This window comes from Sceloporus occidentalis, unplaced genomic scaffold (genome assembly GCF_023333645.1).
Source record: "Sceloporus occidentalis isolate IW3139 unplaced genomic scaffold, rSceOcc1.0.p SCAF_6, whole genome shotgun sequence".
In the NCBI taxonomy this organism is placed as follows: Eukaryota; Metazoa; Chordata; class Lepidosauria; order Squamata; family Phrynosomatidae; genus Sceloporus; species Sceloporus occidentalis.
In genome coordinates this window covers 52,569,037-52,596,496 of record NW_028316986.1, presented here as the reverse complement: position 1 = coordinate 52,596,496, position 27,460 = coordinate 52,569,037, and the positions used below count along the sequence as shown (strand labels likewise).

The following is a 27,460-nucleotide window of genomic DNA, read 5'->3' as shown; positions in this document are numbered from 1 at the left end:
AGAAGTATAGTCTCTAGATCAAGGGAAGTAACAGTGCCACTCTATTCTGCTCTGGTCAGGCCCCACTTGGAATACTATGTCCAATTCTGGGCACCACAATTCAAAAAGGATGTTGAGAAACTGGAGTGTGTCCAAACGAGGGCGACTACAATGGTGAAGGGTCTTGAAACCATGCCTTATGAAGAACAATTTAGGGAGCTGAGTATGTTTAGCCTGGAGAAGGGAAGGTTAAGAGGTGATATGATAGCCCTATTTAAATATTTGAAGGGATGTCATATTGAGGAGGGAGCAAGCTTGTTTTCTGCTGCTCTAGAGAACAGGACCCAGAACAATGGATGCAAGCTGCAGGAAAAGAGATTCCACCTCAACATTAGGAGGAACGTCCTGACAGTAAGGGCTGTTTGACAGTGGGACATACTTCCTTAGAGAGTGGTGGAGTCTCCCTCTTTGGAGGTCTTTAAACAGAGGCTGGATGACCATCTGTCAGGTATGCTTTGATTTTGAGTTCCTGCGTGGCAGGGGTTGGACAGGATGGCCCTTGTGGTCTCTTCCAATGCTATGAACTAGTACTTAAATGTTATACTTTATGTTGGTGATGGGTTGAGGATTGTGAACTTTTATGATTTACTGTATTATATATTTTGTTATTTTACTGTAACCCGTTTCAATCTGCAGGGAGTGGTGGGATGATAATAATAATAATAATAATAATAATAATAATAATAATGTCTATGATTCTGTGATTCTGTAGACCTGCTGACTGCTTTGGCAGTATTTTTCAGTGTTTTCATCATGCTGAAATGGGCTCCTTTCTTGGTTACCCTTTAGGTTTGAGGATCCGGAGAAGACCAATAATCTCCTGCTGTGGAGGAAGCTAAAACTGTATGAAAGTGCATGGGAACAGCAGTCAGCTCAGTCTGAAGTCCACCAAATTGCCTCTGAGATTTTTGATACATTCCTGGAATCTTATACAGAGTGCAATACAGGTGAGTGATCCTGGAAAACTCAGCATAGGGGAACTAGCTCTGTTACCAAAGCCCAACATGGCAAAAAGTTCCCCATACTGGAATGAATTCAATACACAGGGAATCCATGTGCTGTTGGTTAAGTTAGGAAACAAACTTTATGTTCCTACTAGTCATCCAAGGTCTCCTGGTCTTTTAGAGCTCGGGCAGGAAAAGGGAGAGTTGGATGGCAGTTAAAAATGAGCCTCCAATTTTCAAGTTGGATTAGAGTTTTGGAACTGAGTGTCCCTTTGCCCAAGCAACAGAAGATCTGGGGGGAGGGGGTGTATTGATATCTTAATGTTTAGGGAAAGCAAAAACAAGTAGCTCATTCTATCCACAGTGCTTACAAGTTTTGGATTACAGAGTATAATTGACCATGAGGCAGATATTATTACTTAAGAGAGCTGAAAGTAGTATGATACATCTTTAAGAAAATAATAAATGAATATGAAGGACTAGTCTTTGTGCAAGGTTTGTACACCTATTTTTGTTCTGTCTTACTACTGTGCCAGACTGACCAGCCTATGTAAATTTTGAAAACACTACAAAATGCTATTTGACTAAAGACAATAGTGGAAGGGGCAGGGTACAATGCACCACAGGCATTGATGGATCTGTTGATAGACTTTTAACTTTTCACGCCATAAACCACAACTGTCTATTTATAGCCTTGAAGTTACTGTGGTGTATCAAATAGGGAGTGAAGAATGTCACCTCACTGATAAAATGTCACCTCATTGACATAGTGAGGTGAATTTGTTAGTCACCTTCTCTGGCATTATTAGCGGGGTGCAAGGACGGTGGACCACACTGGGTGACATCCCAGAAGTGGAGTGACACCTGATTGGACTCTCCTCTCATTGTGCCCCTTTTAACTTGCCGTGGTGGCACAGTCCTTCTCATGAGAAGACCTATGCCACTGCAGCAAAGAATCAGGCCAAGCAGCCCTTTTCTGGCTTGCTGCAACAGTGGTGGCCTCCTCACAAGAAGACCTCTGCCACTATAGCAAAGGAGCAGGCCAAGTAACCCTCTCCTGGCTTGCTGCACCACCAGCAGCATACTCATGAGAAGGCCACTGCAAAAAAGGAGAAGGCCTAGCACACCCTTTTGGCTGCCCATGAGCAGCCTCCCCACACATGAGGTGACACCTGGGTTGGTGGTACCACTGAGACTATGAACAATGGCATATTATGGATTAATATGTCTGTTCCTTGGATCTTTCAGAGAAACTGGATGCCTAGATGTACAGTTGGCCCTCCATATTTGGGGCTTTGATTGTTTGCAAATTTGATTGTTTGCAGATTTGATTAATCTTTTGGTCCTCTAGCATCACTATATGGTTAACTTTTGCCAGAGGTTGCATTGGAGGACCTAGAGATTCATAGAGAGAATACTTCTCTAGGCATTTGTAGGTCCTCCAGCACAATTCTAAGGGCCAGCTTCTGGTGGATATAGTTGTGCTGGAAGACCTAGAAATTCCCTAGAAAGGTATTTTTACAGTTTTTTTAAGTGGGTTTTTATTTGCATTTTTTCCACTTTCATGGGGGCCCCACATCCCTAACCCCAACAAATGTGAAGGGCCCACTGTAGTTTGAAAGGAGGGTTCAAATTATTTTCTTAATCACATGTACACCCTGCCTTTTATCCAGTGAGTTCCAATGGGCTTACATGGCTTTCATTCTCCTCCTTTATCTCGTAACAACTTTGTGCCAAAGATCAGGCTGAGAAAGAATTATTGGCTCAGAGTCACCAAGTAACTTACATGGCTTACTTGGGGACAAAATCTTTGTCTGACAGTCTTGCACTCTATTACACTGTCCTAAAACAAATGTGTATTTTGAAACTTCCTAATCCAGTCTTGAACCCTCTTTCTCTTTTTCTTTAGGGGATAGTTTCAGCATGCTAGAATACATCCAGCATCTCAAGACAATCCTGTCTATGGGCAGTAGAGATTTGAAACCTTCCACTTTTGAGCCTCTCATTCAGTATGTGCTGGCTGAACTCGGTCGCACCTGGCTCCACTATCTCCGCCATGATATCATATCTTTCCTTGAGTGAGTCTTCTGGTGTCTTACTTGGAGTTGTCAGGAAGGGAATCTTGCCTATTTTTAAGCTGCCAGTGAACAGTGTGCCATCCAGCACAGTACACTGAGCCAGGAAGTGGTGGGAAATGGTGCAGTCTGAGATGATAGGTCCAGTTGTTACTGTTTTATGAACAAATTGGGGTTGAGGTGTAAATAAAGATAAGGAATTTCTTGAGACATTAATTATCCCCCTCCTGATATTTTTATAATTCCCTAATTGCAAATTATTCTTACCTAATTGTTTTTCCTGCAGATATTGTGCATCAACATCTCACTTAGATACTGAAAGCGCTGGAACCAAAAGTCACAGCCTAAAGCAGGAGAGAGATGAGAGGTAATAAAATGTCCTGTGAAAATTAAGGATTGACATAAACTGTGGTGAAAGATGTGGAGTACTCTAGGTGTTGGTGACTTGCAATGTTCATCATTCTAGCCACTGTAACCATTGGATAAGGGATAGTGGGAGCTTCAGTACATTGCATTTGGAAGGCTGCACATTCCCCATCCCTGATCTTGGTACTGAATTACCTTACTGGAAACCAGGATTGACAAAAGTACTTCTCTTCCAGCCAGTCCAGTGATCTGGGACTATTGTTCAGTGCACTGGGAATAGGAATCTTGTTAATAGTTGCTGTTAACTTAGGCTAGCTAGTGTTGTTTGAATATTATGTTGTTAGGTGCCTAGGACTCTGTGTAGAGATGTGAAGGTCCAGAAAAAAATTAGAAAGAAAACACAGAAAAAAACCAGAAAAAATTAAAAAATTAAAAACAAGAAGAAAATCAACTATGGAATGTTTTATTTTAGCAGGATTCAGGAAAAAAAAACAGTTTTTTCCTTGAATTTTTTTCTGGGCCTTCACACCTCTAACTCTGTGTCAGGATAGTCAGTGCAGAAATGTTGCAGCATTATCAATCAAGCAATAGCTAGAGAGAATCTCCATGTTCAGCAGCAATATGTCACAAAATCCCTCTTGTTGGGAAATTTCAGCTGGACTAAATTTGAAGCCCTGCTAGTGGGCTTACTGGAGGTATCTGAGTAGCCATAATGAGGTGCAGTATGTTGGAGAAGAGACATCTTCAAGGTGACCTTGCTAGGTTATGCTTCTCCTATTGTGTGGCTTAGATCAAAGGAGCATCAGGGACCATCAAGGGAGTTAGCTGCTTGCCTTTCTTGAGCAATAGCAATGAATTATCCACTTGACTTCTCAGTAGTCACAGTGGCTGGGATCCTATGTCATCTGTGTAGCATAAATACTCACCAGCTGAGTTACACTATGCTATATACACAATGCCTGTATTGAAAACCACTGTAACCACAGCGTATGAGAAATGGTGAATGCACATAGTGTTCACCTTCTTGCACAGTGAATAATGAACAGAACTCATACACAATGTGTAATGTTCATTGACACTCTAGTCTAACTGCATTACTGTGCATCTACAACTGTTCCATATGTGGAACTCAGCTCCCACCAGCTGGATACATCCTTTACATATTGTCCATATGTAGTAGGACCTTAAGATGGCATACATTAACTTTATCCCCATTTGTCTCCTTCCAGTGATCCTGTGAGCTAGCTTTTCCTGTTCTCCAAACTAAGGCCACCCATAGGTCAATCAATATATGCAATATCATGTAAAGTCAAGCTTAAAGCTTAAAGTTACAGTAAGCTTTAATCTTATACCTACCCAAGGTGATCAACCCAATTGAATTTGTTTCTGAATAGATAAATATAGGATTTCACTGTTAATTCAAAAAGATTGAATTCATAATTGTAGATAAGCTGTGTTGTTCTGAGTGGGAAATAAGGCTGCTGGGGTGACAGCACAGTTGCAAAACAAACCAAGGAGCTTTTTGCTCCTCTTAAAATAAATGTGCAAATATCTTTATCAAGGAGAACTTCAAGTACAATAGCAATCACTAGCAAGAGGGTTTACAGCACAATCTAGAATTTGGCATCCTGAAAATTTAATTTTCATGCTTGTATTAAAAAAGGAGTTTCTGGGCCTCATTGTTAAGAGGAAAGGTCAAAAATATGACCACAGAATCTACTTGCCTTTATCCTCCAGTGGTGAAACAGCAAGGGTTTCTCTTTCTGACCAGCTCTTGTCTCTTGGGAGATTATCACATGGGCAAAAGAACATCCTTTTCCTGTCCTTTCATCCAGTTCCACAAAAGACTATCAGATGATGTCTTGCTAATGTGGTCATTATCCTATCAGTGAAGTGGAATTGTCCATGATCGTGCGTAAGGCTATCATATGACATCATGCTTATCCTATCATTTTCCCATGAGTGAAGTGGAATTGTCCCATTATTTTTCATTAACTGATGTTTCTGTTATTCAAAAGTGACAGGACACTTCAATTTCATTGACAGGATAATGACAGGATAAGCTCAATGTCTTTGTAAGTCTTTCGTGCAATTGTGTGATATAGATGGAATAAGGACGGGAGCAATCTGCTTCACTCCTGTCCTTTACCCCCTGCCCTGTCTGATAATGTCCTTGGTCTCCACCAGAGTGCTTTCTGAACCCATGTTCCCTTTTTCCCTTTATTTAAAACCACCCCTCTCCTTGTAAATACAGTCTGTAAAACCTAAAGCAATAAAGTCAGTGCATTTTTTAATTTTTATTTTGCAAATTAATGTATTGGTCTGATTTGCCTGATTTGTTCTTGAAACAGAATGAGCAGTTCATTTGTACATCATTAGGATATAGTTTTAGGTTTCTATGTAATTCTTGTACAATTGTCCATTAGAGAGGAGGCTTCTTATTAAGATCATGTGAAGCTGAAGCTCTTGGGTTCTGTTTCACTGTTGTTATTGCTCTCCATTGTATGACCTTCTTCTTTCAGGACAAAGAAGGAGAGACAGAATTTCTGGTTTCATGACTCAAAAGGCAGAGGGCGGCATGGGAAAAAGCGCAGGAAGAAGGCAGCTCTCAAGTCTTACCAAACTGGTAGTGCTTACCAGGGAAATGGAGAAAGATCCCCAACTCCTCAGGATCCCGCTACTCCTCAAAATGAACCAGATTTGCTTGGCAACACAGTTGTTTTGAATGCATTTAGAAAAGCAGCCCATAAAATGCAAGATGTGGAACTGGAAAGAATTCTGGAACTGCTTCAGGAAGTGGAGGACTGCCAAGAAGATGAACAGAGTGAAAAGCGTTTGGGCTGTGCAATGAAACTGCTAGATATCTGCCAAAAGCCAAGGGCTGGGGGATCAAGTGTATGTCTCCCCAAAGTGCTGATGATGAGGTTAAAAAAAGAACTGGATCAGGGAGTAATAATAAGTGACATCAGTTGGAATGAAATCCAACTCTTCTTGCATTCTTTTGTTGCCCCTTCTTTCGAGCAGTTTTGGAATGAGGTGAGTAAATGGCTGAAGAAGTATGGGCTGCAGGAGCCCTCCCAAATCCCAAAAGAGCAATGGCAGAAGCTGGAACCATTGCTGCGATCAATAGCTGCCAAAGTGACACTCAGGCGTTTAAGGAGGCAGAAAGCTCAGACTGGCTCTGCAGCAGCCACAGCTCAGCCTACCAAGGAAGACAAGGCCTCTTTTTGGCAGTCTGTAAAAAAGGCTGCCGAGGGTTGGCCCACTATTGAGATGCTCCATTTCCTTAAACACCTCCAGCTGCATGGTCCTGCTGTGCTGGAGAGTGGCCTACATTTTCTACTGGAGGTACAGAAATTCAAGAATGCCCACCATGCCTGGCCTGACTTGGCTCTTCTGAAAAAAAAGGTCCTGGTGATACGTGACTGTTTCCTCGCCTCTCAGATTGAGCCCCAACTGCAGGTAGGGTCCTACCCCTCTCCTTGATGAGAGACAGGCAGCAATGTGATCCTAGCAGAGATCATACTGTAGAAATGTTCCTTTTTGGACTACAACTCCCAGAACTCCCCTTCACCAGCATAGCCATTGGCAGATAGGTAATTTGAGGTCTTATGGAGGGAGGGAAGACAAACAAGCAAATGAGTGCGGAAATCCTCCACACTTAACTAAATCCCAGTTGTGGTAAAAGATTAAGCCCCAGTTACCTTGTCCCTTTCTTCCTCCTGTGTGTACTTTTAAAACAGTAAATTGGGTTCAGAGGGTGATGAATGGGTTTTAACTCCATCTGCTACTCAATAGGAAGATTCGTCATGGCTGCTTTTGGGCTTCTTGAGGGCACCTGGCTGGATAATGCTACTAGAAACAGGATGTTGAATTAACAGATCTTTGGTTTGATGCACAATGGATAGCACCATTAATGAACAGATTCTTTAAAGTAAGGGTAGCCAATTAGTTGCCACCCATATGTGTTCCAGTTGTTCTTGTCGTCGTCGTCGTCGTCGTCATCATCATCATCATCATCATCATCATCATCATCAACATTTTATTTATACCTTGTCTTTTTCTCAAAACTGGCTCAAAAAGGGCCTACAAATTAAAATGAATACAATATAGCTAAAACATACAAAAGATAAATATTAAAATAGAATTGAACTAATGGTGCTTGTGTGCCTTCAAGTCATTTCTCACTTACAGCAGCCCTAAGGCAGCCCTATCATGGAGTTTTCTGGGGCTGACTGGGTGTGATTTGCCCACAGTCACCCAGCGGGTTTCCATGGCTGTTGGATGGGAATCAAATCCTGAACACCAGATTTGTAGTCCAGTGCTCAAACCACTACACCACACTGGCTTTCTAAACTATTAGTAATACTAAAAGAAGTTTAAATCTACAATTAAACATGGTGAAAGGCAATTTAAAACCAGTTCTGTCAGGGGGAAAAAGGCTTTGCCTACTGAAGAAATGACAGCAAGACAGGGGGTGCTTTTGCCTCCCTGAGAAAGGTGTTCTGGAGTCCAGGGAGAGCCACCAAGAAGGCCCTATCTCATGTCCTCACCAGTCATGCCTATGGAGGAACCGAGAGAAGGTTCTCCCTTGAGGATCTCAGGGTCCATGCAGGAGTATATGGTAGATACAGCCTATTCAACAGCCTGAATCTAAATCAGGCTTGGGTGATGGTTTGGGTTAATAGGTGTTGCAGTCAGACAGCTTCTGTAGGGCCACAGGTTGTGCACCCCTGCTTCAAGGGCTTTAAGCAATCCTCCATGGGCTGAGCGGTCACTTAAGGAGTTTCATTCCTTTTCATTGCAGAATAACAATACCATTTCCTCCTCAGGTAAAGTGTGTTGTCAGGGTGCCTCCTCCCTCTTCTCTCCCTGCCCAGCAAAGGACCTGATAGAATGAGTATCAGTGAGAATAAGATGGCCAAGAGTGGGCACACTTTGGGGTTTTGGAGAAATCCAAGTAATGCACTGAAAAAATCTGAAGCCTATGATTGGAATCAATTACACACAGGATAATTTGCACAGCTTTGCTCAACCTCTTCCTCAGCTTATTGTTGCTGTTGTTGTTGTGTAACTTCAAATCATTTCCAACTTATAGTGATCTTGACAAGATATTTTTTCAGAAGGGTTTGCTGCTGTCATTCTCTCAGGCTGCGAGAGTATAACTTGTCCAAGGTCACCCAGTGGTTTCCATTGCTGAGCAGGAATTTGAAACCTGGTCTCTTAGCAGTCCAACACTCCAGCCATTACACCATGCTGGCTCTCCTTGGGCATCTGAAATTTTATTAGGCCTTGTCAGTATAAGATATTCTTTTAAAAGCACGTTTCTTGCTTTTGTGAATGTAAAGAGAGAAAACTGGCTCTCAAGGTGTTGAGCTTAGTGAATACTACCCTACTTAGTGCAGCATTGTCACACACATATGTAACAATATGTACAAACCTATGCTATACTGCAACATGTGTTCTTTCACTACTGATTGTGTTCTTCTGTATCCTGTGATACAGAAGTGCATAGCTATGTACTGTATATTCTTGTGAAATAAATTTAACACTATATAACTGTGGTTCTCAATGTTGTTATACAGCCAAAATAGACACTTTTCCATATGTCCCCTTCCAAGAGCAGTGTGAGAGCATCATCATCATTTTTTGTGGACAGTTTCATAAAATGCAATGAGGAGCTGTCAGTACTTCTTGCAGAACAACAGCTACACCAAAATAATGAAATGCCCTCATCAGCCTCCTGCTGGCGGAATTCCTCCGTTCAGCTTCTCAGAACCCTTGACTCATTTTATCTAGGGAATGCCCTGCCTCAGCACAGCTGCTATCTCTCAACATTTGGGCGGAATATACCCAAAACAAAGGCCAAAACAGCATGAAAAGGATGCAAGTGAAAACATACGCTTGACCTCCAATTAATGCATCTGCTTTATTAGAGTTGGGGACAGGCAATAGAGAAGGAGGGATGAATGTGTTTCTCATGGGATATGATGACAGCTAGGATACTAAATGTTTATGGCTTGACCTCCAGGTGGCAGTGGACACTCAGAGGCTGGGCAGAGCAATCCGGGCAGCTGAGCAGGCCCTCCAGAAGGAGATCCCAGTGCCCCCTCCAAGCCTATTTGATGAGCTGAAGGATTCGGTCTTCAGCATCCTGCTGCCATACTGGGCTGCCTTTCAAACACACTGGCTCAAGCGATCATCTGCGAGTGCACAGAAAGCCCCAGGTGGGTTTATTGTCATATAGGTATCTAAGAAAAGGAAACAGAAAATGTCTGCATAGAGTTTGTATCTGTGTCTACTGGCATGAGCATCCTACAGCAAAACTTTTTTTTAAATAAATAAAGGCAGTATTTGTGCATTTACTGTCAAAGATAGAAAAGACCAGTAGTTAAGGTGATAGACAGATGCTGCCAAAATAAATGGCACTAGGTGGCTCATTTGTCTGTTTCAGTAATAGGGAAATGCTCCAGTCTCCTGGTGAAAAATCACAGCCTCCCAGAGGCAAGAGAACAATGATGCAGATCAATTCTTTCTATCTTTGTCTTAGGGCACCTTCCATCAAACTGGTACCCAAGCAAGGCAGAACTCCTTTACTAGAGCCTGATTGTCTTCTAGACACAATGAAATATGAGCAAGAAAAAAAACTTCTTGTTGCATGGATGTGCAAGTCTTTGCAGAAGGCTTTGTCATATAGGCATTTTCATGTTAGCAAAACTCACTGTGTCACACAGACTGTTGCATGTAGGAAAAAATGTCTGGACAGAGGTGGATTACTTCAGGGGTGTCATTAAGGGTGCAGGGATGTGGAGCATACCAGGTGACACCTTTGGAGGGTGACACCACTGCTTCCCATCTGCCTTTTGGCAGAAACAGACTATGGCATTCACCTGCATCCCTTTAAAACACTGAAGAGATTATGTGAGTGGGGTGAGGCTCAACGGGAGGAGAAAAGAAAGGGCCCAGTTTATATATATATATATATATATATATATATATATATATAGTTTAATTTTTGCATTTTAAAATTGTTTATTCTTTCAAAAATTTCTTTAAAAACACTTTCTCTTTAACCACATGAAATGATGTACATGTAAATACATTTAGGCTGTGCGTATGATATTGTAATTTAAAGGTACAATTTTAATTTTGCTAGTTGTTTATGTCACAACTATTACCTTAACATTAGATAATATACAGGAATTATGATTCATGAGTAACATTAGTACAAAAAACATTACTAAGGATGGTGTGATATGCAAGGAGGTCAATGCGAGGGGACCAGTGATACCAGCAATAGTGATGCCCCTGGATTGCTTGGTGGTTTTCTGATCTATTATATCCTGTTTTGATGATGCTTGTAAAGTGCCATGCAGATTTATGGTGATAATAATAGTAATAATAATAATTCTGATCTAAAGGCTATGCAGTTCTGCTTGCCACTTCTTAGTGCATTCCTCCTCCCCATACATTTCATTAAGGTATCAAGAATTCATGGTGAAGACAAGAAATCCTCAAGCCATATTGCTTGACTTTTAGTATCATAGCATATTGCCTACCCACGGAATGTTGTAAAAGAGGCTCAGATATCTCTTCCTCCAAATGTATAAGCTTGTGATGCCTTGGAGGTTCAAAATTAAATAATTGCTAAAGAGGTAGAAGCTGGAAATACCTGTAGATCAGTGATTAGAAAAGTCACTTTTTAGACTGTAGCTCCCAGAATCCGATAGCCAGGATGGGAAAAAAGTAAAAAAAAATTCAGGCTCTGCTCCGAATGAAGGCCATCAAAGGGCTTGCCTTTACATAAAGACCCAAATAGTGATACACTCTTAAGAAAAAAAGAGTGGGTCTTTAGCCAAGATGTTGACTAAGCTGCCAGTTATTGAGTAAGCTTGTTTTCCATCTAGATCAGAACTGTCAGAGGGTCGCCAGTATTCTAGGCTAAGCCATTTCTCAACCCCACTGAGATCTTTTCACCCAGAAATATTACTGATGTAAACTAGTACTGCTTGTAGGCAAAGCATGTCCTCTGACACTGAGCTTTGGCAACTCCCAAAGAAGAAGAAACATCTTTGGTAAATTGTATTGATTATTCATTAGTTATATTCCTATCTTGCTTTTCATCCAATGAGTACAAGGTGGTGTACATGCCTCTCTTCCTCCCCACTACAGCCCTGTTAGATAGGTTAGTCTGGGAGTGACTGGCCCAATCAGTGTTATGGCTGAATGGGGATTTGAACCTGGATTTCTCAAATCCCAGTCTTTCTAACCATTACACCACACTGACACTGAATAAAAATCTCTGTGTAGTGTTGAGACATCACCTGCTTCTGCAAAAGAGACAAGCCATGTTTGAAGCACCCCAAAAATCACCACAGCCTCTCCAGTTTCCACCACTCCAGCAGCCCAAGAGAGGGCAGGGCAGCAAATATCAGGATGGACTTACTTATACCTTCTCCATCAGTGAAGGTCTCAAGCTGCAGGTCAGTATGTGGCTTTGTGCTCTTTAACTATACATAGAATTTGATAGATCAGAGTCTGTAGAGCAGGGAAAGTCAAGTTATAAAACAGGCCTAGAGAACCTGTGGCCCTCCAGATGCTATTGGACTCCCATCAACTCAAGCCAGCATAGTCAATGGCCACGTATTTCAGGAATTATAATCCAAGAACTTCTAAGAGGCCACAGACTCCCCAGTCTTGATATGAAATCATCCTGGCAATAACAATTCCATTTCCCCTTGACAGCAACTGATGCTCTTGTGTTCCTTCACAATGAAGGATGCACTGCAGCATAACTTTAGTCTAGACAGAAAATGATACTAATGCAGAGACATCTTTCTTCCTAGTACCCAAGCAGAGAAGGCACAACCTACAGCAAAACTAGCTCCTCTATGTTTGGAAACAGGAAGAGGCCAACTGGATTTCAGTTTCCTTCATTTCGTAATGCACCAATGCTGATTTGAGCTGGAGAGAAGGAAGGTACTATTCTTCAGAAAAAAGACTTTGAAGTAACATTGGGTGGCTTGGCTGAACAGAGGAACAGGCAAGAATAAACTCACAGCCATGAGATGATTCAGCTAAGAATGTGTGTGTATACAGGCATCCACAAAAGCACATCATCACTGCTTTGGGCCAGGTAGTAAACCAAAGAATATTGGATAAAAATGAAGAAAACTGTTTGATTGCCAAAGTATCATTAGGGACAGCTTTAGCATAACACTCTGCTATGGTTCCTTCCATGCATAGCAGAACTGGGGCATATTGCTGTTGGCATGAGGTTAACATTAGGAAGCAGAGTTTGAAAGAACAGCTTGTTGTTTCTCCAGAGAAGGGTCCTGGCCCCTGCTGATATTTTCCTGCTCCTGCCCCAAACTATTAAAGTCATTTGATGGTAGCCAGCCCCTTAGTCCTTCCAAAAGTCATCTGTTAAATAGCTAGAAGCGGCCATCAAATAGCAAGTGTTTAGTTCTGCAAATGAGGCTCATAAGGCACAGAGCAGATGCAGCCACATGGCAATTTACAAAAGGATAGACAAACACTGTTCGTAATTTCCCCTTCTCCCACAGAAATCTATAGTCATTCTGGCCAGCATCTTCTTTTTGGGATCTAGCAGCAAGACAAATCCCTCCCATCCGAACAAACATTGAATGGGAATGATCAGTGGTGTCCCTGAAGCTGGTGTCGACTGCCTTTCCCTTCCCGCCCTCCCAGAGCACTGCAGCCTCTCAAATGCCTTCAGAGTTCACCATGGTTGCAGCCACACCAGACCATGAAGGCAGTCCCAAGCAGTCACCGCTACCAAGGGAGGTGGCATTGCAGCCTCCGGAGGGCCTGTTTAGGGTCCTGTGCGGCTGCTAGGTGAACAGAAAAGTGCCCTTTCTTTCTTGCCCAGTAGTTATGTCAGTCCCGCTGGGTGTATTGTCCTCTGGGGTGTCACTCGGTGCGGTCCTCATCCCCTATTGATGCCACTGGGAATAGTTAGATGGTCCAAAGATGTTACTTTAAAACTGCTACAAGAATTCCTGGCTGGGGACAATACAAGCAGGAACTGGTTATGATACATGGTGAAGTGAAGCAATGATAGAAGTACTTGGTTTTAATTCTCACTAGACATACCAGCAAGATTTTGTTACAGAATAATATGCAGGCAGATGGTGAATTCTGATTAACAGATACAACTCACTCGCATCTTTATTTAACTCATACTTAACAAGCCTATATATTAGCTGTCTCTTACACCTCCTAAAAGAAGATAATAAATCTATTTTATAGTTACAGCATCCACCACAATGAGCCAGAAATTACATAGACTGTAAGTCCTTCACATTACACACACTTCTGTGTGATGTTTAATGTCTTATATATTCTACTGGGCTAAAAAAAGAAGAACTAAAGGATTAAGTGGCAGGAGCATACCAATATTTTAATTATGTAATGCTGTGTGTCTGCTAATACCTCTGACATAGGGATATACCCAGAACAATGGATGAAAGTTACAGGAAAAGAGATTCCACCTAAACATTAGGAAGAACTTCCCGACAGTAAACACTGTTCAATACACACCTCGGAGTGTGGTGGAGTCTCATTCTTTGGAGATCTTTAAACAGAGGCTGGACAGCCACCTGTCGTGTATGCTTCGATTGAAAGTTCCTGCATGGCAGGGGGGTTGGACTGGATGGCCCTTGTGGTCTCTTCCAACCCTATGTTTCTACTTTTACTGCCATGGAATCTCTATGGAATCCTGGGGCTTGTAGTTTGGGGAAACATTGGGGCTCTGGCTGAGAATTATAAATAAATAATTAAATAAATTAAATAATTATAAATAATTAAAATATAAATTAAATTGTGTAGTATGAGTGGGTCCTTTGTGTTTTAGGTGGGGATGAGTCCTTCCCCCTCCAAGGATCAAGACTGCTATCTGCAATATGTGCTTAGGTTAGAACAACCAACTGCATTACAGCAGTTTGGGAGCTGCCATCAAAGGGTCTAGGGACTGCCTATTCCATTTTCATACATCTGCAATCCTCAAAAGGCCATAGCTGCTTGTTGTTTTTTTTTTTTATAAAAAAACCCTGGAAGTGGTCTTCTGAATTACTATAACTCGATTATCTGTAGACCTGTTGCTGAAATAGCCTTTACGTGTCAAATCATGCCCCTTGAGGCTTCTCGGGGAATCACTGGACATTTTGGTGATGGGGGGGCAAGGGAGTTGTACTGGAGTATTGCATATTTCTCACACCTGGTGTAGCACAAAGAGTACTTACAAGTTTCTGAAAAAAATTGTTTTTTGAACTTGTACTATTGAGTTGAATCAATATTAAATATTAATATTTAATAAATATTAAATCCATAATCTAGGCCTAGGGAATAGAAAAATATTTCTGTGAAGCAAGCTTCAGTATCCAAAACTCAAGACAATAGAGACATTTCTGTCAGCATAATCTGCAGAGTCATACTGTGGGTATGAGATGCTGAACAATGTTGTGAACATGTAGCTGAAACTTTATGTATGTCACCTGAACTCATTAAGGCTTGAATAATGCACCCACTGGGAGAAAGCATTCCTACCTTGTTCCAGTAAGGAAAAAATAACTCCATAGTCAGACATGGACCACTGCTCTTCTTTATTACTACCACTGGAGTACTGTACAGTTCCTTTTGTTTTGCCATCAAGGCACCCTTGGTTACACATAGTAGCAGATTCATTAGGCCAGTATCTACTACCTTTTCCTTGTGTGTTTATTAAACTGAGCAAATAACACTTTTTTCCCTTACATCATTATTTTCAAATGCAGAAATCAATTTTTGAGAGACCAATATTCCTTCTATCTGCACACATGGGTCATCTTGATATTCTGCAAGAAACTGCAGTCTAAGGTAGATTGGCAGTATGAACCACAGCTGTAACCAGCAACGAACAAAGTTCAGTCATTGCATGTAGAATTCAGGAAGGATCTCAAGTCAGCCAAATGATTGTCCAGCCTCAGTCTCCTTGCACAGGCACAGTGACAGTGACACCTTGGCCTCACAACTGAGGTAGGTGGGTCAGAGTTTATTTTTTGCATATTCCAGAGCTGTGGTCAGGACCCTTTGCAAGTCATTGGTGCTTCCCATGCCCTTGGCTACAACTCCAGAACCACCTGACTTGCCTCCCATTTGAGTACAGACAGCCAGAGCCCAGTCAGCAGCAGAAAATGTTGGCAAGGAATTCTGCAGAGGAAGACAAAGGAGGAGAATAGTTAGTTAAATTGCTTGGATGGACCAGTGAAGTAAAAGTATGCAGCTCAAACTCACTCACTGACTTAGTTTCTTAATGCAGAGTAACTGGCAATAATATCAAAGATGCAAAACCCAATACGATATTATAATCTAGAGCAGGGTGGGAATGATGCTAAACACAATTCTCAGCATTATTCACCACAGGCTGTGCTGTCTAGGGCTGCTAAAAGGTGCAGTCCAACAACATCTGGAGGTTTGTACAATTCCCACTACTTGTCTAGAACCGTTGTGTATTTGTTACATAAATATAGGACCTGTATTAAATACATAAATTTGCATTCGAACTCATGATTTTATCTAAAAACAAACAGATCAAGCTTGTTTCTGGGTTTCATGACTGAGCTGATACATGATTAGAAGCATAAAGGTGGCCCCAAAACAACAGGAGAGCTAAGCAGGGCATGTAACAATAAGAACATGAGTTCACGTTTTTCTGCATGGCCTCTGTTCTCTACCATACCTTGTTCCACTGTGGTTGTCTAGTTCAAAGCTCTATGCTCTTCTTCAACATTTTTACCACTCAGACAAATAAATAAGAGGCAGGGCCCAGTTTACCTTGGATACTTGGCAAGCACAAAACACCTGGCCAGAAGCTTGTGGACTTAATAACATCACTGAAGCTCCAGGTATTTTTTCACAGAGTTGGTTGACTACTTTCATCAGGATCTAGAAAATACAGAATAGATTAAAATAAATTTCTTTTCTCAGTTGAACTAACTCCCCCCAACTCAAAACACTTCTGTAACATTACTCATAGTTTTGATTAGGAAATATAAGTATTGGAACAATTTCTCAGATTTCTAGGGTACTCAATGGGCCATTGAAAGAAAAATGGATGGTAATATGTTTAGAAGCAGTTAAAAAAAGTCTTACCATTTATAGAACAATTTGTTGGGGGGGGGGGAAGGAAAATACTAATCAATAAAGAATTCAGAGAAAGCCAACCTGCTTGTGAAGTTATACATTTTGCAATATAGTTTGTCCTGTACATCAATATAACAGGGTTCAATCCCCTACTTGGCCATGAAACCTACTGTGTAACCTTGAGCAAGTCACACACACTCAGCTTTGGCAGAAGGCAACTAGAAACCATCTCTGAATAAATCTGGCCAAGAAAAACCCATTATACAGGGACGTAGCCAAGGGGGGGGGGGATCTTGGGGTCCGGACCCCCCCCATTAGAAAAATGAATGGTGTGTGCTGCTGCACCGCCACACCCAAGCCCCATTATAATGGTGGCACTTAGTCTGGACCCCCCCCCCTTCCTAAAATCCTGGCTACGTCCCTGCATTATAGGGTTGCCATAAGTCAGAAACAACCTGAAAGCATACAACAACAGCAGCAGCAATATAGTAAATATGGCCCTAGGGTGTATATGAAGGAAGTCTGGCAGGTGTAAAATATTTGGTGGAGAGTGTATTTGCAAATGGATGGATTGTAGATGAAAATATGAGATGCTGTTTGGAATGGTGTGATTTGACTGAACTTGAGAGAAAAAAAAGAAAAGAATGGGTTTTGAAGAAGGCAGTTGGAGAAATAAAGAGCTTGTATTAGATGGGCCTTCTGAGACAAGATAGACTATGAAAGCAGAAGCAAAGATTGGATTGATGTGTTTATTATCTTGATATGTTGAATACTGTTGATATTATGTAACAGCAGCAATGAATTAATGTGCTGGAGGGTAGTAAGGAATATAATTTTGTATATAACTCTGCCTGCTGCTTCATCACTACCAATAGAGATATAGCTAATTACAGATTAAAAGTTACAGACTGTTTACATTGACCTAGTGAACATCTTGGTAGCAATATTATCCTTGAAGGAGTTGTCTATGTTTACCAGTGTGAACCAAAAGAGCTAAGGTGGTGACTCAAGGTGGGATCAATACACCATTCCTAGGATGCTCAAGAACGTTGAGAAATTAAAATTTATCCCCTTTGCTACTTCCTCCTTCCAATATGATTGCCTTCTCTGAAACTGACAAAACTCAGCTCAGTCTGCTGTCTGTTACAACAGGATAGCTGGACCTGCTCATAGGAAATGAACCAGTCTCTGCAGTCTTGACTATTACTTTCCAACAGAAACACAAAACTGATGGACACTTACCGAGGGTGACTCAAGAGGGATGGTATCGATAATGACTGCCTCATTGGAATACTTTGCCAGCAGTTTGTGTGCCTTCTCAGCAGCCTAGAGGATGACAGTACACAGTGTGTTGGCAACAGCCTTGAAACAGACACAAGACATATGCCATTGGAGAGGAATGGTAACAACAGAGAATTATAGCTAATTCTCTGTCAAAAGCCACATACAAGTCTTGGGAATGAAAATCCTTTTTCTGCCCAAGGATTAATAGTTGCCAAGAATTTAACCAGGCATCTTAAGATGCTGAAGAAGGGGATGGAGGAAGAGTAAGAAGAATTCATAGTTAAATTCTGGAATTTACTGCAAGAAAGCATAGTGTTGGCCTACAATTTGGGTGGCTTTAAAAGGGGGATTAGACAAATTCAGTGAGGCTAAGGCAACAAATGTACTGGCTATGGCAGCTATGTATTAACTGCAGTATCAAAGACTATCTCCGCATTCAAGTTGCTGGGGAGCACAAGTGCATTCATGTTCTGCTTGTAGGCCTTTCATGGGGATCTGGTGACCAACTCAAGGTTTCAGAAATATGTGGTCCACCATCAGATCCAAAAACAATGTAGGCAGCGACAGACTATGAAGCAATGTAAGACTTGCTTGAAACCCTGCCATCTAATGTTGCTGGTGATGGTCTCTGTCCTCTTTGTCACTCCCCATGTTTCAAGCTTTTGCATGATCATAATAATATAAAACCTGTTAGTCTTATAGAAGACACAAGACTCTATTTTTTTCAAACACAGAAACTGACTAATGTGGCTACCTCTTTGAAAATTAACAGAGTAATATGTGCCTTAATTTATATGAAATACCACTTGACTGCTTTTGTTTCATATTTCCATATAGTAAAAAAAATCTGTTCTAATTAAAATAATTTACTGTTCTAGAATCAACATCTCCAGTTCAATGCTCATCACACATAATGTTTAAAAACGAGCATTTCTAATTAGGTAATGTAGTTGGTTACTGCATTTATTTTATATAGAGGAGTTCAATATTAATTTCACATTTTCTGTGCATGATTTAGCCATGCTTCTGTCTCACAGACCAGAGGACTGGTCCACTGCTGGATCCTTACCAGTTTGGTTTCCAGTTTTCTAACTGCAGTATTGGCTGCTCGCTGCAGAGCTTTGAGAGTAGTCTGCAGTTCCCTTTTCTGCCACTGAGGCATTGCTGTATTGTCCACTGTCTGTAAAACAAAGAGACTCCATCAGAGCACTTCCTCCTTTGTAGTTCCTAGCTTATTTAAAGCCTGCAAGAGATCCTTGTGCATTTGGGAGAAGGAAATCAGAAAGAAAGGGGGAGGAGATGCCCCCATGATGCAACAGGAAGGCAGGATTTTTTACTTCTATGATCCAAAGGATGGAACTAGTCTCCTAGTGAACAAAGCCTTAATTACACCATTGAAGAGATGGAGTCTCATGGAACAATTCAACACTGTTATGGAGTTTGAAAGAGTGACAGCTATCCCTGCCACAGTTTACCAACAGTTTTATTGCTGGCCATCCATTCTGATGAACTTAAGGGATGGGAGAATGGGCAGATGTCAGTCAGAGCAAGATGGGAGAAAATACATCTCATTAAGTTTCAAAGCTTGGAAAAGTTATATTTGGACCATGCTGGTTGGGAGTATTCTGGGAGTTGTAGTCCAAAAAACTAACCTTTGCAAACTCTGTAAAGCAAACATATGATCTGATTAGCTAGCCAAGAAACAGAGTTACATTCGTATTAAGCAAGCTAAGTTGCTGCAGGGCTGGGAAGGGGAAAATGCACATCAGTATCATTGCAGTGTAAATCAAATGTGGGAAACATATGGCTCTCTACTTGTTATTGGACTCCAACTCCCATTGGCCCAGCCAGCATGACAAATGGTCAGGCATGGTGGCAGCTGGAATTCAACATCTGTAGGGCTAAAATCCCCGTTCCTGGGTTATACAATCAAAGGACTATGGTATCAAACTAGACATTCCCTCTCCATCATATTTGTGCTTTGTCAAAGTGGATGTTCCAATCAAACTGATACTCTTCACTGGATGGAACAAAAAAAATGTTCCTTGGGGGAAATGTGTTATTCATTCAAAAAATATCAGAGGAGGACAATACCAGTCTCAAAGTAGAAGAAAATGGCAGAGAACAAGGTCATGCAGTGTTTCTTTAACCCTTTGACTAAGAAGGCAGGCAATACTCACAATAGTCAAATAGCCAACCTCCTTGGAGAGTCTCTGTGCTTCATCAATTGTGGGTCCTCCCAGTTTCACCCGAACGGCGAGAGAATCCACCTCCTTAGCAAAGGACTGGCCAGCTTCCCGAGCCTAGGAAAATAAGAAAGAACCAACAGCTTTCAGGAGAAATCATCTACAAAAGGACTGGTTCTCATAATGCAGAGAACTGAGAAGTGGTCATTTGTAAGGGTCTTGGAAAGAGTTTGCTCCAAGGACACAATTCAGGCTCAGTATGATTCTTCTATTAGGTATGAGAGGTTAAAAACGAAAGAGCTGCTGACAAAATAGAAATAAAAAATACTTGAGGTCTCAAAGGCAAATGATCCCTGTTATTTTTCACCTTTAAAGCATGCCAGTTAAAAAGGGACGGGGAGACACACATCACTTTGTCACAATGAAACTAGAACAAAATGTTACAGAGGACTAAACGTGCCTTCCAATTAATGAATGAAAGATTAAATAACTAGAAAATTTCAATGAAACCATAGGAATCCCTGCCCATGACCACCTTCCCTCAAGGGATTCACTGCTTTGCTATGATGTAACAATTTATCCAGGGGGAAATCAGTGTATGAAATGAGATTTGCTTCCTTCCACCTCCTGTGTACTAGCCCATCTATCTATGCCAGTTTGCCAGGCAGTCCAGGAACATTTTCTGTAAAGGATTAATATACTTTCTAAAAGAAAATGACTCCTCTCCTACAAAAAAATCCTGTTTATTTTTACTTATCTCCCACCCTTTTCCCAATGCTGAAATCCAATATAATTTTAAAAGCACAAATTAAAACACAACAAATTTCAGAATGAAAACACAGTTAAACAGTTTTTCAGATTAGAACAAATAAATTTAAAACAAATTTAAAACCACCTCAGGAACCCCCCCCCCCCCGAAAAGAGTACATTGCTCCCAAAAGTACCATCCTCAGCAGCCAGTTTCAAAAAACTGCCTGAATAGAAAGAACTTTCTGGCCTTTTGGCCACTGAGAAGGCCTTCTCCCATGTCCTTATTATATGTGCCTATAAAAATTAGAGCTCCCAGGGCGCATCTACACTTTATAAATAATGCAGTTTGACAGTATTTAAAACTGCAATTGCTTCATCCTATGGAATCCTGGGGTTTGTAGTTTTACAAAGTCTAGGCTTCTCTGCCAAAAAGTGCAGGTACTTTCCAAAACTACAAATCTCAGGATCCTGTAGGATGGAGCCATGGCAGATAAAAGTGGTGTCAAATTGCATTATTATTAAGTGTAGATGCGCTCTCAGATCATCCAGAGAAGTCCTTTTCATTGTTCCACCACTCTTTCAGGCTTGTTGAGCCTTCTGCCCCATCCCTGCTCTCTTTTCAGTGGCAGAGAAGACATTTTTGTGCCATCAAGTTTTTTCATATGGACAAAGGCTGGGCTTTTAAATGCTATGTAATTCAGATTTTGAAGTCTGTATAAGTACATTATATTATGTTAATGTTTTTAACTCTATACATTGTTTAATGGTTTCTTAAATGATATATTTATACTTTTAATGTTTTTGAATGGGTTTTTTTAATTTCTGTAGTTTTAAATTTGATCTGACGCACCTTGAGTCCCTATAAGCATCCGGAGGAAGACAGGGAAGAAAGAAAGAAAGAAAGAAAGAAAGAAAGAAAGAAAGAAAGAAAGAAAGTATAACTGGGAGATCAGAAGGGAAAAATGAAGGCATTTAAGGCACAGTGTGGCCTAGTGGTTTGAGAGCTGGATTATGACTCTGGTGATGATGGTTCAAATCCTGGCTTGGCCATGTAAACCCATTGGGTATTTTTGGACAAGTCACACTCTCTCAGCCTCAGAGGATGACAATAGCAAATATGGGAGGAAAAAAAATCTAGGCCAATCCCTGTAGCATCAGGTTGGGGTTTTGAGAAGAGGATGCTTGCAGTGGGCAACTAATTGTTCAGCTGCAGGCGGTCACTGGGAAACTCATAAGACTCAATAGAGACCTACTTCAATCTGTGATTAAGTTCATCAGCTAATCACATAAACATGTTTTTAACTTTAGCTCCCAAATCTGTGGGCATGAAAGGTGTGCATGAAGGATATGATTAAACTTTATTCCAGTATCTAGATATGGAAAATTTGGCTATGGTGACACATGCCTTGATTACATCCTGTTTGGACTACTGTAACACACTACATGAGGTTGCCTTTGGAAACTGTTCAGAAATGTCAACAGATTCAAAATGCAGCAGTCAGAACGCTGATCAGGGCCAGTTATAAAGAGCATGTAACTGTTGAAACAGCTTTACTGGCTACCAATTTGTTTCCCGATACAAGTCAAAGTGCTGGTCATGACCTATAAAGTCCTTGCTTGGGTACAGACTATCTGAAAGACTGTACCTCCCCATACAAGCCTGAAAGAATTCTATGATCATCAGGGGAAGACTTTCTCTCAGATCCACCACCATCACAGGCTCACTTGGTGAAGACACAAAAGAAAGCCTTCTCAGTGGCTGCTCCCACTCTCTGGAACTCCCTCCGTTCCTCAAGAGGCCTGGCTAGCCCTTGCCCTGCTTTCCTTTTGCTGACAGGCAAACATATTTATGTTCAAGTAGGTTTTTACAGTAGGTCCTTGGTATCCACTGGGTTTTGATTCCAGGACCACCCCCACCAGGTGGACAACAAAATCCATGGATGCTCAAGCCCCATTAAATACAATGGTATAATAAAATGGGGTCCCTTATATAAAATTGGAAAATCAAGGTTTGCTTTTTGTAATTTATATATTTTTAAAATATTTTCAAACCATAGATGATAGAATCTATGGATAAAATATCAGTCGATATGGAGGGATGACTGTAATACGTCTTCGTTGTCAGGGAGGCTTTTATATGGGGGGATGTTCTACGTATGTTTTTTAACTTGTGTATTTTTAATGTAATTTTGTACTGCTTTAATGGGATGATTTTAATTGTTTCTAATTTTTCTTTGTTAAGTTTTTAATTGATTTAAACTGCTGGCCACCTTAGGTCCCATTCTGGGAGAAAGGTGCCATATAAATAAAATAAAATAATGTTAATTTTCTTATTGGAGCCAAGAGGACGACAGAAAGCTGTGTGCAACCACCTGACCAATGAAAAGTAGGGTAACCTTTCTATATGCAATGCTGCATATAACATTCATGGCCATCCAGGATATATTTATTTATTTAGGTATTTATATCCCGCCCTTCAGCCCTAATGGCTCTCAGGGCGGCTTACAATATTATTTTTAATCAGACAGTTCCCTGCCCTCAGGCTTACAATCTAAAAGACACGAAACAAAAGGAGAAGGGAATGATGGAGGGAAAGGGGATGAGGTCCAGTGGTTCTTTTCTCCCTCTAAGGCCTGGACCAAGGCAGATGGATTGGAGGGAGGGCTCTTCCTTCTTCCAGGCTAGTCCTGATGGAACTGGACTTGCCTGGCGAACTCCCTCTCAGGCCGGCAGATGGTAGTTGTGGAGGACGGAGTCTCCTTCCTTCAGGCTTAGTCCTGATGGAACTGGACTTGCCTGGCGAACTCCTTCTCAGGCTGGCAGATGTGGAGGGCGGAGTCTCCTTCCTTCAGGCTTAGTCCTGATGGAGCTGGACTTGCCTGGCGAACTCCCTCTCAGGCTGGCAGATGGCAGTTGTGGAGGGCGGAGTCTCCTTCCTTCAGGCTTAGTCCTGATGGAGCTGGACTTGCCTGGCGAACTCCCTCTCAGGCTGGCAGATGGCAGTTGTGGAGGGCGGAGTCTCCTTCCTTCAGGCTTAGTCCTGATGGAGCTGGACTTGCCTGGCGAACTCCTTCTCAGGCTGGCAGATGTGGAGGGCGGAGTCTCCTTCCTTCAGGCTTAGTCCTGATGGAGCTGGACTTGCCTGGCGAACTCCCTCTCAGGCTGGCAGATGGCAGTTGTGGAGGGCGGAGTCTCCTTCCTTCAGGCTTAGTCCTGATGGAGCTGGACTTGCCTGGCGAACTCCCTCTCAGGCTGGCAGATGGCAGTTGTGGAGGGCGGAGTCTCCTTCCTTCAGGCTTAGTCCTGATGGAGCTGGACTTGCCTGGCGAACTCCCTCTCAGGCCGGCAGATGGCAGTTGTGGAGGGCGGAGTCTCCTTCCTTCAGGCTTAGTCCTGATGGAGCTGGACTTGCCTGGCGAACTCCCTCTCAGGCCGGCAGATGGCAGTTGTGGAGGGCGGAGTCTCCTTCCTTCAGGCTTAGTCCTGATGGAGCTGGACTTGCCTGGCGAACTCCCTCTCAGGCCGGCAGATGGCAGTTGTGGAGGGCGGAGTCTCCTTCCTTCAGGCTTAGTCCTGATGGAGCTGGACTTGCCTGGCCAACTCCCTTCAGGCCGGCAGATGGCAGTTGTGGAGGGCGGAGTCTCCTTCCTTCAGGCTTAGTCCTGATGGAGCTGGACTTGCCTGGCGAACTCCCTCTCAGGCCGGCAGATGGCAGTTGTGGAGGGTGGAGTCTCCTTCCTTCAGGCTTAGTCCTGATGGAACTGGACTTGCCTGGCGAACTCCCTCTCAGGCCGGCAGATGGCAGTTGTGGAGGGCGGAGATATATAAAATATAGATTTTAATATTCAGAGATGTTCCTTCATATGTCTTTTTTTTTTTTAACTGGAGGCCCAAGTTTCCTTCTACAGCTACAACCTCTACTACTATGGCCCTGATTAAGTATCCACATGCTGGTAACCTCCAAATGTTTAGTTTGACAACTTTTGACTATGTATTGTAATCATAATACATTTTGTTGTATATGAGACTGTTTTTAAAAATGATCTATAAACTTCTCATAGTCAGACACCAGCTGCAAGCTTGCTAAGTGGGACTGGGCAGTGTGACCATTTTGTGCTGGTGGTTTGCCAATCTCATTTGCTACTTGTCCATATCGAGGCCTAATTCCAAGAACTGGTTTGAAGCAGAATATGATTATAGGGTGGCATATAGATATTTCAAATAAATACAGTCTTGAGTCTTTTACGGGATGGCATTGTTTTCGCATACAGAAAGTCTGGGCAGGATGAAAGTGTAAGATATGGTTGAATTTCTTTCAGGCTTCTTGTTGAAGAAAGCAGAATAAATAATGGAATTATTAAATCAAAAACTGAAGTCAGCCCAGAATAAATGATTGTGCAGAAAGGTCTAGAGATGGACATGAGGATGATGATGATGCCGATGATGGTGACAAAATTTTATTTAGATTCTGCTTTCCCCTCAAGATTAGGATTTAAGGTGGCTTACAAATGAAAATATTGCAATATAATTAAAAAGCATAAAATAAGTGAACATTAAAACAGGATCAAGCTGTTAAGAGTATAAAAACAATTTTAAAAACACACTTTAAAAAACAACAAACCCAGCTGAAACTGTACAGTTTAAAACAATACAGCACACTCTTACAACCATTTCTTTAAAACCCTTAAGTTCTAAAAGGCTGTATAAATAATAAAAAGTCTTCTCCTGCCAATGGAAGAACAGCAGGAAAGGGGCCTAGGGAAGGTGTTCAAAAGTCTAGGGGCAGTCATTGAGAGTGCTCTATTTTGTGTTCCCACCAACCACATCTGTGAATGAATTGGAATTGAAAGAAGGCTCTCTCCTGAAGATCGCAGGGTCCAGATAGGGTCACAGGGAGAGAGAGGGTGTGTCTGATAGGCTAGACATAAACCATGTAGGAATTTATAGGTCATAACCAGCATTTTGAATTGTGCCCAGAAACAGTCCAAGGAAATTTTCTGTTGAAGCAACTGCATAGGCATGCATCCAGCACTTCAATTTGACTACTTATTGTAATCCTGTTAGCTGTGCAAATTGTATGCCACAACTAAGAAAAGGATTCAGATTCCATTAGGAAAGCAACAGCTGTAAGAGCAGAGTTAGCACACAGAATATCATCGCTTTCTTTGGTTTCTTGCTGAGAGACCTGTTTAGAGACATCATTATGGCTACTCTCATGCACTTAGCAAACAACAGTATTGAATGTAAGTGTTCCCCTTCAGAGCTAAACATAAAAGGAAACTGCAGGTGAACATGAACCACTGACACAAGTCTGCTTTGGGTCAGTGCTTTCAGTAATCTGACAAGCCTGCTCTGAAACCTTGCTTCTTCATGACAGGCAAAGCCTTGTCAGAAATGTAATAGCACAGAAGGAGATGACAAGGCAAGAAACACATGCAGTAGAGCAAAAACAGAATTCTAGGAATAATTTAATTCCTGCAACCTAAGAGAGAGCAAGAGATTGTCTTGGTTCTCCATCCAGCAGGTGCCAATGTTTGTGTGGCTTTGCTTTCATCAACAGGGTAGGCCCATGAAGCATATGGGTGAGATTATTATCCAGCAAAAGAAAAGAAAGGGAAAAAAAAGAAAGGAAAAGAAAAGGAATTATTATAGAAGGCCAGGAGCAGAGAAGGAGAAAAGAAGACAGAGAAATGAGAGTACCAGAAGCAAACAGGGCCAATTTTCAAAAGCTGGTAGTACAGGATTAGCATTATCTGCTCTGACTTTGTTTCAAGAGAACAGGAATACTATGAAATACATCAAAAAGAAAAGAACAAAACAGAACTACCACAGGCCCTTTCACACTACAGAATTACAGACTATGATTCCACTTCAGCTGCCATAGTTCCATCCCATGGATTCCTGGGATTCATAATTTAGGGAGGGGCATTTAGCATTCTCAGACAGATTGCTCTAGTTTCTAACCAAACTATAAACTTCAGGATTCCACAGCTTGCAGTTAAAGTGAAATCACAGTGCTATATAGTTATGTAGCATGAAAGGGTCCATGTTGTAAGAATGCCATTTGTGCCAAACTACATCCTTGCCACAGACAGCAAGAAAACATAGAAGCTGATCTTGGAAGATATTGAGATTATGGCTGTTCAGTTATCAGAACCAGATTGTTCATATGTTCCTGTGACATATTTATTTTAAAATTGTGTCAGTGGGAAGGATTAGAGTCAGAAGAAACTTTTATGGAACTTCCAATGATCAGATGGGTGAAGCTTCTATTTGCTGCACAGGACCTTGCTGTTTCTCATCCCCGACTCCACTGCCTGTAAGCCCGCCACCTATACAGAATGAATTCCCTTCACAATCTCGGACTTTAACAAAATGAACGACTATGTAAGCAAGATAAACTTGTGTATTTGATTCTGAGTCGCAGAATATGAAAAGGTGTATGTGAGAAGGGGCATATGTTAGATTAGGAGCCAATGGCAACCAGGGCATCGACGTGTGCACAGGAATGGAGGCAACACAAGAAAATATCATAAGTGTAGAGGTGGGGGATAAAGTGCAGATGAGTGATACACTCATGGAGCCTTTTGCAGACTATGTAATAGAGCAGAAGGGTGGGAGAAAGGCACCTATGAGCATGCTTACTGAACATCAGTATCATGAGATAAAAGCC

At 41.7% G+C, this 27,460-nt stretch overlaps 2 protein-coding genes across 2 annotated transcripts in view; one reads left to right on the top strand and one right to left on the bottom strand.

Annotated features, from left to right (window-relative positions):
- Window positions 1-13,320, top strand: part of LOC149310733 (uncharacterized) — a 37,733-nt gene extending 24,413 nt beyond the window's left edge. Inside the window, exons 15-21 of the mRNA XM_089529612.1 lie at window positions 829-986; window positions 2,893-3,061; window positions 3,345-3,425; window positions 5,947-6,886; window positions 9,456-9,651; window positions 11,735-11,907; window positions 12,271-13,320. Of these exons, the coding sequence (XP_089385738.1) occupies window positions 829-986; window positions 2,893-3,061; window positions 3,345-3,425; window positions 5,947-6,886; window positions 9,456-9,651; window positions 11,735-11,907; window positions 12,271-12,387 (1,834 nt within the window). The 3' untranslated portion in view covers window positions 12,388-13,320. The remainder of the gene's footprint in view (window positions 1-828; window positions 987-2,892; window positions 3,062-3,344; window positions 3,426-5,946; window positions 6,887-9,455; window positions 9,652-11,734; window positions 11,908-12,270) is intronic.
- A 1,711-nt stretch (window positions 13,321-15,031) lies between these two features.
- The window catches only part of LOC149310732 (alanine--tRNA ligase, mitochondrial-like), a 42,934-nt gene continuing 30,505 nt past the window's right edge, over window positions 15,032-27,460 (bottom strand). The window contains exons 18-22 of the mRNA XM_089529447.1: window positions 20,032-20,154; window positions 18,921-19,031; window positions 17,810-17,893; window positions 16,259-16,369; window positions 15,032-15,634 (exon numbers count right to left, since the gene is read on the bottom strand). Of these exons, the coding sequence (XP_089385573.1) occupies window positions 15,470-15,634; window positions 16,259-16,369; window positions 17,810-17,893; window positions 18,921-19,031; window positions 20,032-20,154 (594 nt within the window). The 3' untranslated portion in view covers window positions 15,032-15,469. The remainder of the gene's footprint in view (window positions 15,635-16,258; window positions 16,370-17,809; window positions 17,894-18,920; window positions 19,032-20,031; window positions 20,155-27,460) is intronic.